Raw genomic sequence first — 16,633 nt, forward strand, 5'->3', positions numbered from 1 at the left:
TAGCTGTCTTCTCTACCCGTGCAAATCACTGATCCTTTTTTTAAGTACTACATTTGTTGTATGCCTTCCTACTGTGTTTCTGTTTATTAGTGTCACTAGTACAGAGACTTTATGAGTGTCTGCCAGCCTTGTGTGCTCCCATGATTTCCGGCTGGTCTGGCCAGCAGCATTAATCACAAAGAAAGTCTTGGGATAGGCATGAGCCTAATGAAATTGTACCGGAGGGAGAGCCAAGATAGTGACTGTGCTCGCACTCTGTCATATGTTTATGGTCTGGTGCTAACCCTGTGCTTTCTTCTCCTGCTGCCTATCCTCAGTGTCCTTGAGTTACTCTGGAGTCAACATGAAAGGTTATGACCCAAGGGTAGGAAGCAAGACTCAGTGGAGCCACCTGTGGAAGACAGAAGATATAGATCAAATTTATTTTCTGTTGTAACAACTCAATATCTCTGAGACAGGAACTTGATTTTTTTATAGGGGGATGCATTTCTTTTGGCCCTTATAAATATTTGCACACTAGTTTTGATCAGTTTTGTGCCTATTACCTTTCCGCTACTGAAGTTAATAAGAGCCTCAAGATTGGGCAATAAAACCAGCATCTGATTTTTTCCAGTTAATTAGATTATAAACTATGTGGGGAAGGAATTTCATTTGTTTTACAGCAGTGTCAAATCTCAGCTACATAAGAACAGCAACGTAACAGCAAATATTAGTAGTTTGAAAAGAAGTAAAACAGTTAAATTAATTACTTGGCCTATACTCTTCGATATTCTACCCTGTCACTAGTACAGAATTGTGACTCTAATCATGCAACATTCAGCCAGCATTTTCACTGAGTTGCTTTTTCCAAAGTTTTATAGCTTATTTGTGTAATTAATTTCTAGTATGAAGGGTGCACAAAGAAGAAGCAGCCCTTCTGAAAAATATTGGAAAAACCCACACCTCTAACTCTTAGGATGCTTTAGGAATGAAGACACAAAAACTATACTTAATACTGTAAATACTGTTTTTCATGCACCTGCCCAAACAGAGAGGCAAAAAGCGTGGTAAGTGACTAATCTAAACTGAAGCTGTATTTGCTGATGATTCTAAAAGAAAAAATAAAAAGCATCATACAAATGTAGCACTGTCATAATTTTATCTTTTTAACTCTGAAACTTCACAATTAATTTCAGTGCATTTCAACCCAGAGTTTGAATTAATTTACCTTTAAATCTGTTTTACTATAAAATTGTTTTGTTTTTAATACTAAACCTATTTAGGATAGATTAAACTGCCAGAAATGACACGTAGTTTGACATTTCTCCATCCTAAATATACAGAGTCTGTTGCTTTGAGATTAAGTGTATTACAGAGGGTGGGATCACTGCATTTTTTAATGTGAAAAGCTTTTAAGGGCAGCTGAATCAGTAGTCAGCAGGAGGTAGGATATTGGACTTGCATCCATTTTGACATCACAAATAAAGCTCATAATGCATATGAAGACCAACACATATTAAGTTTCAAGCAAGAAATCATATTCCAGTGAACTCAATGCAATTTTTTCCAGGACTTCACTGTGGGCCAGGATTGCCCCTAGTGTTTCTAGTTTCCTTCAAATATTCATCATCTACTTTGAGTTTCACAGCCACACTTTTCTAAATGCATAGGTCATAAAACTGAGTGCTAAAGGTTCTCTCTCTTCCTTTAGCAACCTCAGGGCATAATGTGTGATCCATAGTAAATTACTAGTCTTTGTTTCAGTCTTTTAATCCAAAAATCAAATGGGTAACAGGAGGCGATTGAATGGAATAGATCTGCTTTCTGTGACAAGTTTCAAGGCATGTAGTGGCAGTAGTTCAACTGAAATCATCCATCCTCCAAAATCAACACTGAAAAATGGAAAAAAAAAAAATCCTTTTCAATGCTCATTGCTTTCACAGTTGTGCAGCTTAGAGCAGGTTGGTGTACCTGATTGAGCCAAAGGTTACTAGGCTTTATTTTGATCAAAATTCCTTGTCCTGGAGAACTCAGAAATCTGCCTAAGAATCAGTGAAAGCTTTTTAGGCATCTCCTAAATGGAGCAAACTTTTCAACTGTTAAACACACCTTTCCAACCTACAGAGGCTGGAAAATTGCCCAGCTGTAAATTCTAGAAGAGAACCAGGTTGTAGCAATACAAGTTGCCGGGTCTGTATCACAGATAAGCTGCTTGTGCTCCAGCAGCCCACACCAATAAGGAAAATGGATGATCCCAGAACAGAATGCAATATGGAGTTCTTCTATCTTGCTGAGGTGCCCTGTCATGCGGCGTTTACTGTGTTCTCCCCGGCCGCACGCAGCTCTTGGGAGCCCGACTGTGGTGTAGCTTCCACGTGCTGCCGGGGTTTTTGCCGTGGGTTCCTGGACATGGCTCCGTGTCCCGGGTGCGTGGGCTGGCCAGCCGCTGTTACTGTGCGCTAGGGATCCGGTAAAGAAGTAAGGAATTGTCCATTTACTCCGTGCTTGGCAGGAACGGTTTATTGGTCACGTGGCGTGGTTCAATGGAAAGACGCGACCGCTCCCGGCACTCGCATGGGAGAAAATGGCGCCTGGGTGCCAGCGGGGTAGGATTTTACGGAGGGGCGGGGCGAGAGGATCCACGGCCTGCCGGCCAATAGGGGCGGCTGCCGTGGCGGTGACGTCAGCAACAGCAACCAACCGAGACGGGGCTGGGGCGGTTCCCGGGTCCCTGCGCTAATGGGGATGCGGGATCAGGGTGACAGGCACCGAACTCCCGGGATGGGACAGGGGAGTGGTCACAGGAGTGCCGGGGGAGGCTTCCAATAGCAGGCAGCCCGGAGCCAGCCACCCCAGGGGGGAAACACGAGGGGTGCACGGGGATACACAGGACTCGGCTAACTAACATAGATTAGAACCCCTAATCTAAACCCAAACCCCAGGATGCAACACTGTTAGAGTGCAAACTTGCAAGGCTGACAGAGAGGAGCTGTTATCAGTAGTTCCTGAATATTGTACTGTAAAAACTGCTGACAAATGACATGAGGTGCCATTCTCTTTTTTTTTCATGTCAGAGAATTGAGTCTACTAGAAACAGACTACCACTATGAAAATCTAGGAAGACGTCCAAAAGGCTTCTATGCAGATGGAAAGGCTGCTGTAACAGTTTCAGCATCAGTGTACTTTAAAGTTCTGAAGCAATGCTTTTCCTGCTAAAAAGAAAAGCAATCAGATGAATACCTTGCAAGCACAAATGTGCTGAGTTTATAATTTCATTTTATGGAAGAAATCAACAATGTGCTGGGCTCAGAACAAAGCACAGCACTTCAGTTACATTTCATTCCATCTCTAGCTTTATTAGACAACCAGGAGCTCCCAAGGTGACTCAATTGCTCTTGAAATGTTTGTAACAGAGCTGACAGTTGATGGGCACTTGAGAAACAAAATGACCTTTTTCTCACAGACAATAGTCTTAATTGTTCCTTGCTCCATGTTTGAAGTGTGTAAAATGTAGTCTATTTGATCTTGTACAAAGTAAGAAATTAACTAAAAAACCGGTATCATAACCTTCCTTGTAACATCAAAGGATACCATAGAAGGAAAGATAAAGAAGTGGACACACTCTCATTCATCTTCTGTTTCCTCTTCTTTCAATCAATCCTTACTTAGTTCAGCCAGTAGGGTATTCTCCTGCTGAATTCCTTGCCTTTGCAGATCATCAGATGTTCCTGTTAATCTAAGCATTCCATTTACCACCAGTCAGGTGGCTGCAGGCTGGCTTTGCTCCAGGAATTCTTTGTCCAAACGTACTTCTAGCTATTGGTAAACGTTTTGCTCAGCCACATGTTGTAATTCCTAAATCAGCTATTCTTTATTGTGTATGTGTTGAATCTCTTGTTACACTTCAGAACTCTGAACCAAAGACAAGTAAATAACTTGTGAGCCAGAGATGGAGGGAGAAGGAGCAAGAAGTCGTAGCTGTGTAAAAAACTTGAAAGGCCTCATTACATGTCAGTAAGGCTGCTGCATTAGGTATCAGTTGTCACTGCCAATGCTCTGTTTGGCTGTTGTACTTTGAGAGATTGCAGTTGACAGAACAGTATCTGCCACCAGTTCATGTGACAAAGAGGTGCTACATTTTTTTGATCTAGAGGTGTTGACTTCCTTTGGTGGATTTTATACCTCATCTCTGCATATGCCATGCAGCTGGCCTCCACATGTAGTGGCCTCCTCAGTCATCAGCATGGCCTCCCAGTGAACACCCTAAGAAGAGGTAAAGTGGTGTTGTTGTTGGTATTTTCAATGGTACCATTCCAGAGATGTCAGCATCAGAAACCATCTTCAAGCCAGAATTTAAAGGACATTAAATTGTGGTTTTTTCAAAGTGAAAGCAGGTCATAGGTCCAGCCACAGGTCCTTTGCTTTACACTGGAGCATCAAAAATGGCAGCAGCAAAAAGTACTTGTGGCAAAGCCTGCAGCTACCCCTCAGGAAAAACAACGCTTTGTGTAACATTTCCATTACTGCATAGCCACTGTAAAAAGAAATATTATCTTCTTTTATTTTTTTTTCTTTAGACTATGCTACAAAAATTATGTTTTAGAAATTACAAATAATATTTGGATTTTTAAAAGAGGGGATGTAGTCTGGACATTGTATTAGGATGCTGGGACTCTTTCTAACTTGGTTTCCCAAGCTGCCTGACACATCAACCACTGAGCCTGCTTCACCTCTTCTACTATAAAATGTTGATGTTGTTTATATACTTCAAGAAGGCTGCTTAATTAACAACAGCTTGTAGAGTGATTTCAAGATGGAAAAACATGGCAATTACTGCAAACAGTAAAGGCACTGCAGGCTAATTTTCATTGATGATAAAGTTGATTAACAAATACACAGCTCTAATAAACACTGTTACTGCTTTTGAGTGCAGGAGCAGGTGAAGAGTTGCCATGAGAACTGATGCAGCTGAGTGTGCTCAGTTCAACACTGCTGATGTCTCTTTATTATTATGGTAATTGTGTTCATTGATTACTAGGAGTAGATTTACCAAAGTGAGGGACTGTCACTCCCTCTTGACTCTGCCTGATGGTGTACATGCTCTGTGTCATCTCAAAGGAGTAAGCACCTAGTGACAGTCTCACTTCTTCTTAGAGCCCCCTTGTGATGGGGGAGGCTGTCTCCCAGGGGGATACCAACACAAAACCTATAAAGGGCTGGAAGGCACCATACAAACAGGATGCTCTATGGAAGAGGCATAATTTATGAGCATTGCCCTTTTTCAGTTTTCAATGCTGATCATCAGCATTCTGAAATTTGTTTACTCTTCCTTAAGACATGGCAGGTGATTTTTTTTTTGTTTGTTTGTGGCTTTATTGTTTTGGTTTTGTTTTTATTTTGGTTTCTGGTCTTGTTTGTTTGTTGGGGATTTTGGGGGGTGGTTGGGATTTTGTTTTTGATTTTTTTTTTAAGTTGAGGCATTTTGCAATGATTTAGGGCAATACTAAGGATCTTCTACCCAGTAGTTTGAGAATTCAAGAACAGTTGTGTTTTTCATCTATCCCTACCCACTTGTTTTATTTTGGTATATCCAACTCCAGGAAATGGTCCACTGTGTTGTAACAATTGAATTAATGCCAAAATAATCTTTTTTCTTTCCCTGAAACAGCTAAAACTCTCATTGAAGAGGGATAAATACAGGTACACAAACCTCATCTCATTATTTTCAAATTCTGTATTGTGAGTTATTATTTGTTGCTTTAGCAACACAATCAGAAATGTTTTTAAAAGGAAAAGACACATTGCTTTCTCTTGAGTAATGATCTGTACAGCCCTTCTCTGCCATGTTCTTATTTTCAGTAAAATGTTTACTTTCTTTTAAAGAGCTAAAGTGATGTATAGGAGTAGTTACATGGGACAATTGCTAATTGTCATGATGAAATGCCATTGTTATCTACAGGGTAGAAATTGCCATAGTAAAAGGTCCTTGTGTCTTTACATCAAGTCAGATATGGAAAAAATACAACTTGATTTTGCAGATCTGGTTTCTATGCATATTCAAAAACAAGTCTGCTAAATAAATTACTTAATGGGAGTTTACTGTCTTCCTCCTGTTGTCACTACACAGTCAAGTAGGCAGAACAGTCTGCTTTTGTTGCTGTGCCATCAAAAACCAGGTAGTAACTTGCAAAGTTCCAATCAGTTATAATGCATAACACAACAGAAAGAATGTCAGTGTGAATATAATATGAGCATGACATGCTCTATTAAATAACTGCCTGGTTTTGATTATTAGAGCCTTTAATCCTGCTAAATGGTGCATGTAAGGCAGAGGACCAGATTAATTCTAGATCCCAGTTGAGACTGGAAGGTTGAGCCGAGCTGATCTGATGAACAGCCAATAAATACAGACATTCACAATGTCATTTTAATAGGCTCTCTGGGAAAATAAATAGATGAATAGTTTTTTCTTTAAATGTCTGTCTACAGCTCATCACCAGGAATACAACTTCAGTTTTATTTTTCATTTCATGTACCAAGGTTGAGAGTGCAAGCTTTAGAAAAGAAGCTCTACAAATAAATTCATACCATAGCACAATGCAGTATGTCATTAAAAAGAAAAGTGGTAAGGTCTGGGAATAATTTGAGCAGCCTGATTTTTCCTGACCATTACTTAAGAACTTGAAATGTGAGGTCTGTTAGAATTAATGAATACTACCCTACATGAAATAATGACACAACATAAGGGCTTTGTACCTTTTTATCAAGCACAGTAAAAGCAGAAAATACATGCCACCCCTTGACTGATCTCACATCACAATATTTTGATTACTACTAATAGTCACATGCCTCAATAAGCTTGAGAACTGTGGCACATCATTCCTGTTCCCACTGTGTTTGATGGCAGAACTAAGACTCCCATAGGTTTCAGTACCTGCAAATTGTAGCCTTAGTGGTGAATACACTAAGGCAAATTGTAGCCTTAGTGTAGCCTTAGCATAGAAACAAGGATAGGAGCTTATTTATTGAGCTATGTTATTACAGTAGCAAAGTCTCTTGGTCCTTATTCAAAGAAATTGCTTATCCCCATTAATTGCAATTAGTGCTCCACGAGGAAATAAATTTTGGTATTCTATATTTGGAAAGCAGGATTTTTTTTTTTTTTTTTAAGAAGGAAAAAGGGGAAGCTTTTTGTATGTAGAATTGTTGCACTCATCTCTGAAGCGGGAGGGCAGCTAAGCCTTTCAGCCTGCAACTTGCAGCTGGAAGGGGGTGCTTGGTTGCGGTGAAACTCTGCCAGCAGATCTAAAAATGTTTATTGTCTCAGAATTTGTTATTTTACATTTTTGTCTGATGTTAGTAGCTCCTCTTTATTGTGTTTTATAGAATTAATCCTTAGCAGCAGGAGTCCACCCCTGCTTTCAATGCTCTGCTGACTTCCTTTCTCATCCCCTTGGTACTTTTTCAGACCTGCAGCTCCCACTTGTGACCCCAGACTGTTCTGGCCAGCCTGGACTGTCAAGGGCCAGCACCACAGGAAATGTGTCCCAGGGCAGCACAATCACTGAGCAGGCACATGCCTCCCATCTGCAGCACTGGTGGAAGCAGAGCATGAGCACAAAGCTGTAAGTTAAATGACCCACCCTCAGAAACTGCCAGTGCTTCAGCACACAGTTATTTGGGAGTCAAGGGGGCAGCAAAAGAGGAGACCACAGCAGATGGAGCACTTGGATGTATTGCATCCTATACTTGCAGAATGTTTGTTTCTGTATTAGGCAAGTTTGCACATGTTTTGGGTATAAACATCAAGTCTGAGGCATTGAAACACCTTGAGAAATAAATACAGACCCAGAGAGACCCCTGAACATTTACGTCTCATGGTGGCTGAGCTGTTTCCTGCTCCTATCCCTGCTTTGCCCCTACCACAGACACACATATGTAGTCCTTTGCACAGAGATCCCCCCCTTAAGGTGAAGAACCAAGAAGTACTTGATAATTTGTCTGTTATCAAGTGCTGTTTCCTACATCCCACTATTTCACAAATTTTATGTTCTGAGGACCTGTTATTCTGCAGAGGGGAGAAGAATTTCTCTTTAAGATAGATGTTATTAGACTTACTTAACAGATAGCAAAATTGAGGTCTGGAAAGGCCACGTATTGCCAAAAATTACACAGAAATGGAAGAAGAACCCCATGTCTTTCGCCAGTAATCAGTCTTAAGGACCCATAATTTCTATAGTCATCTTCCCATTGAATTTTCTATGAGGTAAATTGATACTCAGAAATTTTAACTGACAGATTAATAACGCCATTGTGAATATGCACAAGTATAGCTCAGATTTCCCCAAGTAGTGAGCTTTTAAATAACAGGTTTTTTCTTGGGTTTGATTTTTTTCTGTTCTTTTTCTATGGCTGACTCTCTTTGTGTGTACTATGGAAGCTGTAGGCCAGTTTTTAGAAAGCTGCATCACTTCTTAAACAAAGTTGCTTGCAAAATTCTTAGGTTTAACTGATTTGTTATAGGTTATTTCTAGGTATCCTAGTCTTTCATAATATTTGGAATGATTGCATATGGTTTTCATTAGGGGAAGTATGCAGCACCACATGTTTCTGTCCCTTTATTACAGAAATAAATGCTAACAATAGTGCAGTCTTTCCATAGGGTTGGGTGGGGATGTTCTTCTGATTTTACTGCAAATCAGCATTAGGGTACCTTGACTCTGCATTTCTGTTATTTAACATGCTTGATTTTCTTTAATGTTTAATTTAATCCGGATTTAATCATTCACTCTCAATATCCTAGATTTGTAACACTTAATTATTCCCATAATGCAGTTACCCATATGTTCTCTCAAATATCACTCCCTCCAAATATAATTGCTTTCTGTGTTTGGAAACTAAGAGTTAGAAATGCTGAAATCAGTAAAGTTACTTGATGTAAAACTTTGTTCCAGCCAACTTGATTTAACCTACTGTGTTGCTTGTTGGGGGAAAAAGGGCTAATTTCCTATCTCCACTAATATCACTATTTCACTACTTTCTTATAGCCCATTTGCAAAAGAACTGTATTAATGCTACATATTTTTATTACTTTCCAGGAATCAAGTATCAACATCAGACCACAAGGATGTCCTTAAATCTCAAGACTTTTCTGTAATCATCAAAGCGTATGTGCTTGTGACATCCTTAACACCTCTGCGGGCATTCATTCATTCAACCACCACTGTCTGGCATCCACCCAAGAAGAAGCATTTTACCATAAAGGTAAAACATTTAATTTCCTCAGTTTCCCATCTTTCAGGCAAAGTACATAGACAGAAAACTAGAGAATATCTTTCTTCTCGTTTACTCCTTCTTTATTAGCAGCCCACAGCCTACAGGGAATATTCTTCTAATGTACAGTTTTCATTTCTCAGAATAAGAGGGGTTTGCTTCATGAAGCAGGAAAGCATTGCCCTGTGCAATGGGGGCCTGGGACTTGCAGGTGTCCAAGCCCATTTTTATTGGTCACATTTGACAGCAGTTGCGAGGTCAGAGTTTTCTCTAAAGCACAGCAGTGTGGGTGCTGCCATGCGGTAGCAACTTTTGCTGGGATATTGACAGTGTTGTGAAAAGGGAAAGTAAATATTTAATACAGTTTGTTTAGATTTCTTTTTTAGGTGCAGTAAAACAGACTAGAGGAGGGTCAGAGCACTTCTAAATAAGGGGAAGGAAGTATGCAAGTATACCATGGATAGGGTGGTCCCCCATGGTCCCAATTTTATGAAGGATGTTTCGTATGTGCCTTAGATTAATTCTGGACATCTCCAAGTGCATGGAAATACCCCTCTCACTCCAAATCTTGCTTGCTCAGCGAATATGCCTTCCCATTCCTTTCTTCTTCTAGTAGAGGACTATGCTTGTAACACATCAGATCCTTGTGAAGAAGCTACAGTTGTGCTGCTCCTTCTTCCCTTTTGAAGAATTAATGTGGCAGTCATTTCTTGAGGTCACATAGATCAGCTCCTGCAGCAGCTGTTAAAGGATGGGTGTGCTTTGCCCATGTAGCCTTCTTGGGGTAGGAGCAGGTCACGGCTTTGGATCAGTCTGATATCACTGTGGTATCACTGTCAGGACTGTTGATGATATCAGCCATTTTGTACGTTCTACAATTTTAGCTCTTGCCAAGTGAAGTGCCTAGTTTAAGCTCATTATCTAATTCTAGTCATCAGAGAAACACACACCTCTAGAGAACGAATCATCCCACTTAATTTAGACACCAGTTTTGGAATGAGTTTCCTGGTGAAAGTGTTTGCTTCCTTCTATGGGCTATGACATTCTTAGAAAACATGCCAAATTCTGGATTGCCAAAATTAGGTGAGCTGAATCTACTTCTCTCCTCCCCCCCCCCGCCCCCACTTAAGCTATGGAAGCCCATGGAGATACATTTCTTTGCCATGTATTTTCCTCCATTTACATTTATGAAGAGTAATGGTCACTCACTTCCAAACTCCAGTATTCAGTTTTGGTTTATTTTCATTAAAATAGCACACTATACAGCAGCATCACTGTTGCATCTGAAGTAGAGACTACTTTAAAGGCTAGTAATCATTATTAATTGTTATATGGCTCTGGAAAACAATTCCCACTGAGGGAAGTCTGCTGAACAGGGTTCCAGCCACCATTTACAGGGTACTTTGGCAGCTGAAGAAGCAATAAAAATGATAGATAGAAGTAGCAGTGCATCTACAGTGGTTCCAATCTATTTACTGCTGTTGTAGTGTTATGCCTTCCTATAGCTTCAGACATACTCATCAAAATTGTGAAAAATACACAAAAGATAGGCACCATTTGTGAAAGAAAGCACATTTGTAGTGATGTAGATATTGAAATGTAAATTAACAAAATTATGGAAAATGGGGTATGTAAGGCTGCCTCTCAGCACAATGTGCCCTGTAAAGCACATGGAAGGGGCCAGGAAGCTTCCAGAAGGGAGACACTGGGAATTCATAGAGTGGCTAGAAAGCATTGCTGGAAAAATCATATAGAGAGTCTGTGCTTGATGCAAAGCAAACAGGCAAGTCACCCACCAGAAAACACTTGGAAAGAGGCAAATTCAGCCATTAATATAATTTCTTAAGAGATTTTGTCAAATTTCTCAAAAACGTCATTGAGCCTTCATCACTTGCTAGTGCAACATACAATGCCAGGAGAGTCATCTCTCCCAAAGTAGCCAGTGGAGGAATGCATGCTTGTACCAGCCAAGGAGTCTGGTCCTGAAAGCTCCTAAGGTTCAAGTTTCTGCCAGCTCTATTGTATAGGATGAAAATTGCCACATTTTGAAGCTTCAACCTGTCAAGAGTCTATACAGAACAGAATCTCCAAGACCTGTTTTTCCACTGATTGACAGAATACCCACTGGGTACTCAACATGGCTAGAGGGGAGACTTTGGTCTGGAAAAAATTGCCAGTGTTTTTTCCACAACAGGCTGAGTTTTGTTTTGTTTTGGGTTTGTTTTTTATTTTATGCAGAGATGAGAATAACTTTGATTATCTGCTTTCAGTAATGTTGTACCGTAATTTAGAGACCGCCTCAGTGTGTATAGATCTCTGGTCAAGAAATTTTTTTCTTGTACCAGTGTAATTACAACATTTTTAATGAGAAATGAATCCACATTTGTGGTTAGCTTAGTTTTGCTATCACAAACTCAGTATGTTAAGTATGTTTAAAATTTGATCTCCCATGTACAACAATGCCTTATGGTTGCTAGGAGTTACTAGAATGTGGGATATATGAAAGAGAGATATAAAAAATACCCTGGAGATGAGGTAGCTATATGATATCAATGACTGAGAGAAACTGAGTAAAGAAAAAACAGGAGTTTCATAAAAGAATACTGCATTCCCCACTGCCTTTTTGTTTGTAAACTATTGTAAATTATTTTTGCAATGCATATTTGCTTTTTATAGTCATAGTAGCAAGACTTCAGAATGATTTCTTGAATAAGCATTGGTCAAATGGCAGTTCAGGAAGAGTTCAAATGTGTTTTGCTCACCAGCTGCCAGGTTTTCTCTGGATTATACATACTTTAGTATTTCATTTCAGAAAGCAAAAGAAGATAAATCCTGAGCTGGCATGAGGTTTTTGTGTGCAGTCAAGAGGTAACAAAAGTGGGACTCCAAATTTGGGCCCAGCATGGGAAGATGCAAGAGATGCAGGGGAGAGAATGGCTTTCTGCCACACAGATGTTTAGATATAAGGCTTGTGTAATAGCCCAATTTCTTTGAGGAGAGTTGGAAACTGCTTATTTAGACTATCTGTGTGTTGAAAAATTATTAATAAAATAGAAGCTTTGTGTTTTGCATATTGTATCAATTAAAGGAAGTGTCTCTGTCAATGTATGCAAAAATTCTTTTTGTGTTAATTGACGTTATGTATGTGCATTGAGAAGAATGCTGACCCCTAATAATTATTTCTTTTGTAGAAGCCAGTGTGCAAACCAGTAATTTATGATTAATTATTTCAAGGCTTAACACACTGTGAAATTCTTCCTTTGCCCTGCCATTAACCTTTCCGCACCTGATCCCAGTGCTTTATGAAGTGATGCACTTTTGTAGACAGAAGTACCACATCCTGCATCATCAGGGGAGGCTCTTCTGTGCTGTCAGCAACTTCCCGTGGCCCCTGCTATGGCTCATCATCCTTTTGCTCATCCAAAATAGACAGGTGCCTCCTGGACTTGAGTTCCTTGACTGGTGTTCCTGCACAACATTTGATGTGCTCAGATGAAACTCTGTTCTTAAGTAATTTTCCAGTTGTGAAATGCAGTAAATATAATTTATTAAAGAAGTTTGCTGTTAAGCTTGCTGTGGTGTGAATCACTATAACTGAAACTCTCTCTGTGTATTAAGCATTTGGAAACTTGAGTAAAGAATTTTTTTTTTTCTACTTAGCATACATGCAAATAAAACTGGACCCTCACCTTTACTGGAAATCCATCTCTTAATATGACGTGGCAGTCTAGCTTAGAGCCGAGCATGGTGGAAATTAAGTTACAGTATTGCCCTCAAGTGCCCAACTTTGGTACTACTTGAAGTATCACCCACACGTATTTAAAGTGAGATGGAATGCAAACATACATACAGATAAAAAGAAAAATGCTTGCAAACAGCAGAAAGGCTTGCGATTTTTTTCCTTTATTTTACATTTGTTTGGGGGTTTTTTGATTGTGTTTTTTTTTTTTTTTAAATTTAATATCACTACCTTGTCACTTACAGGAGCAAACACAGAAGAAAAATTACCATCAATTCTTAATCAATTAGGTTGCATGTTTACTTGGGACTAAAATTAAATTCATTCATTAGGTGCTGTTAGAATGCTGTGATGCTCTTCTTTCTGGGAGACTGGACATAATGGAATGACATCTCTGTTTTCTTTCCTCATGGTATCTATAATTTCTCTTTTCACTGATATAAGAATGGAAGTCAGACTGGACTGGGGAGATCCAAGACATGCTTAGTCTGACCCTGCATTTGTGGCAGTCAAGAGAGCATCATGAAACTCTAACAGGACAAACAAAAAGTGGTAGTGTCCCTAGGCAGACTATATCTATTTCTGGTAACCTGCGGGGTTAGAAACACAAAACTGGAAGTGGAATATATGTCTTGATGTTTAATAAGCTCCAGTGGACTTTTATCCATGCAGTTCTCTACTAGATTTTTAAATTCATGAATACTTTTGGTCTTAGCAATGTCTTTAAGCAATGATACTGTACAGATTATTTACATGTTGCTTGGGAAAGAGTATTTGTTTGCTTTAAAACTTAAGTAAAGTCAAATATGACTTGATTTCATATCCTTAATTATTGTCGTAAAAGAAAGATAAGAAATCCTTCCTCCTTTGTCTTCTTCATCTGTGTCAACCTGTCATACAGTGCACAAATAAAATTCTTTCTGGAGTTCTTTTCTGCTTTTCTCATTCTGAACATCCGTATTTAGCTAAGTGAGAGCTTGAGACTGATTGTCCTCTACAACATGTGGATGTGTCATAAGTTTTTCCACTATTATCCTGGCCCTTAGCTCTCTGGTGTTTTTCTAGTTCACATATCCTCTTGCTTTGGCTGTTCAGTCAGCTATGTAAGCATGCCCTTCTGTGGCTTCCAGCTTTCCTAGACCTGCCTCCTACTACCCTGATTCTTCTCATTCTTCCTTTTTTTTGAATTCCAGCTTCCCTTAGTCAAGATGATACACTTTTGGTCCTCACAGCAACCTGGGAAATACTGGTAAATCACCTTTACTTTCCCAATAAGAAGTCAGAGCTGAATTGGGAAACCATTCTTAGTTCAGACTCAGTCAAAAAGCCGTTTCATGGTTGCTGAAGCTGGTGAGTGGCTTTTTGCTTTTGGACTTAGTCTTAGGAGAAAGGAGCTTTAGAGAAAAGAAACCTTTCTCAGATGGCCTTTTCTTCTCGATGTAATTAAGTTATAAAAGTGTTAAGGGGCAAGATGTTGGGTTTTTTTGTGAATATTTTTTTTTCTGGGCAATTTAATATAATATTTTTAAAAATCATATGTAATTAAAAATATATACAGAACTGGGAAATCTACTGTAAAAAATAGTTGGACACTAATGTGATTTCCCCTTTCATCAAGTGCCATGTTAGAGCTGCAGAGAAAGGGCACTTCCTAACAATAAATCAGGACTGGAATAAACAGATCTACCTGAAGCTAATGCAATAAACTTATGCTAAATTACTGAACTATTTTCTCTGTGTTTTATTCTGGAATCATTGGTACCTGATTCATGGGTACATTTTTCTCCCATTACATGGCCTTTGACTATTTTTATATTTTCTGGTCAGTAGAAAGGTCCACCTGTGCTAGCAGAAAATATATGAAATAGCTTCATTGCTTCTTCCTGGCCTTCTGTGTGGAATTAGTTTTTATTCTTGCAGGCATGTTAGATATCTAGATACTTCCATACATATAATCAAGGAGATTCTTGTTTGTGTGTAAGCCAGTATTTTTATACCTATGAACAACCACTTACACCCAAAAGTATTTGGACCTGGTGAAGAAATTTCACCAAAGATAGATCCAGCAAAAAGAACGAATGTACAAAAGTGAACTGAGACAATAAAGCCTATGTTGAAAGTTGTTAGTCTTATCCTGATAACTTTATCTGCCATGTCATTTTGACAGCTACTACTAGGAACAGTAAGGTCTTTCAAAATCGATTCGTATGAATACTGTAAAGTAGGATGTTCTAAATCCCAAAATGTAAACCTCAAAATTGCATTGAATTACTCAGTAGTGGTCTCTTTTCTTCTACCTCCTTACCTCCGAGGTAGGTTCAGAGCTCATCTATGCCTCCAAAGGGGAGTTACTGTTACAGGAAAAACTGTAGGAGTTCACATTGTTTAACCAAACCCAGAAGTGTCTAACTGATGATATACAATCAACTGGCAGCCAGTAATTATAATATACCTTCTATCAATTTCAATAACAGAAGAGATAAATCATGATACCAGGCACTTAAAACACTTAATTGAACATTGCACATTTCTAAACATCCTTCTGTAAATACTCTCTGAAACTCTGGTGGCATCTGCTCATTCACCCATGTTTATCCAGCCTCTATCTCACAGGCAACACAGGTTAGACATAGTCCTGCTCTCCTGGGATGCAGCTTCCCTTCTTTCGTGCACCTCTGCTTGGAGAAGTGGGGGCCCTGCTCTGTGGGTGCCCATTTCACATGTACCCACGTAGGACCTGTGCCCATCCTTACATCCCAGCATTCCCTGAAGTCTAGGCAGAAGCTGTGGTGCCAGCAGGCTGATTTGTGGCAGTGCCTGACCAGGTTTTGGTGGCTGCTTTCTCCACTACTGCTTTCTCCACTCCTTCACTTTCTTTCCCCTGCTCCTTTCCTGTTATTTCCCAAACTGACTACTTCTTTGTTTCAAAAGTCACTTTGTAATTTCCTGGTTACTGTTTAACCTTGCTGATGGTCACATTCCTTTGTGTCATGGTAGGTTGGGTCAAATATCATTGCAGACAGTTCTGCATATTCCAGGCACACAGGTGGTGGTGTCCATGGGTAGGCTGTGTGAGCACTCCAGTGACAGATCTCCTGTCTGTCTTCAGTGTCTCACTTAGATTCCCCAGGGGAACCAAGCAATTTTAGATTGCAATTAATGTCATTGTTTTGAGACATCTACTTTAGTATGGCATAAATTATGCTCTTCAAGCATCTGTCTTCTGCAGTGAGGTGTAAAGGGAACCTAGACATTTAGCTTGTACATAGACATAAGCTGTGTAGTCTTGTAGTGTGGGATTCCTCTACAATATTGGCACCTGAGTGAATTTTCTTCACGTGAGCTGTGTCTCTGAACACCTGTTACAATCAGCAGAGAGCTAATCAGTGCAGTCAATAAAGGAAGGTATTCTAAGTTTGCATTTATGGCCATTCCCAATGTTAGTTAAGGAAAAACTTTCTTGTTTGTTTCATCAGGAGGCAAGATTGTTTAGGATTGAGCTAGAAGGCAAGCTCAGAAAGATCATTACAGTTTGGTTTTATACTCTTTCTCAGGGCAATCCTCAGCTGACCATTCAGGTAACTACCCCAGGCTGCCCCAGCAGCTCTCCTGAGAAATTAATTTGCAGAAAAATTGCCCAAG

General features: G+C 39.6%; 1 protein-coding gene across 4 annotated transcripts in view; it reads left to right on the top strand.

Moving 5' to 3' along the window:
* The window catches only part of CPED1 (cadherin like and PC-esterase domain containing 1), a 148,052-nt gene that overhangs the window by 41,379 nt on the left and 90,040 nt on the right, over positions 1 to 16,633 (top strand). For all 4 annotated transcript variants that reach the window (XM_053977349.1, XM_053977350.1, XM_053977351.1 and 1 more), the window contains exons 6-7: positions 7,448 to 7,604; positions 9,078 to 9,243. In XM_053977349.1, the coding sequence (XP_053833324.1) occupies positions 7,448 to 7,604; positions 9,078 to 9,243 (323 nt within the window). The remainder of the gene's footprint in view (positions 1 to 7,447; positions 7,605 to 9,077; positions 9,244 to 16,633) is intronic.

The sequence above is a fragment of the Vidua macroura genome, chromosome 5, assembly GCF_024509145.1.
Source record: "Vidua macroura isolate BioBank_ID:100142 chromosome 5, ASM2450914v1, whole genome shotgun sequence".
Classification (NCBI taxonomy): domain Eukaryota; kingdom Metazoa; phylum Chordata; class Aves; order Passeriformes; family Viduidae; genus Vidua; species Vidua macroura.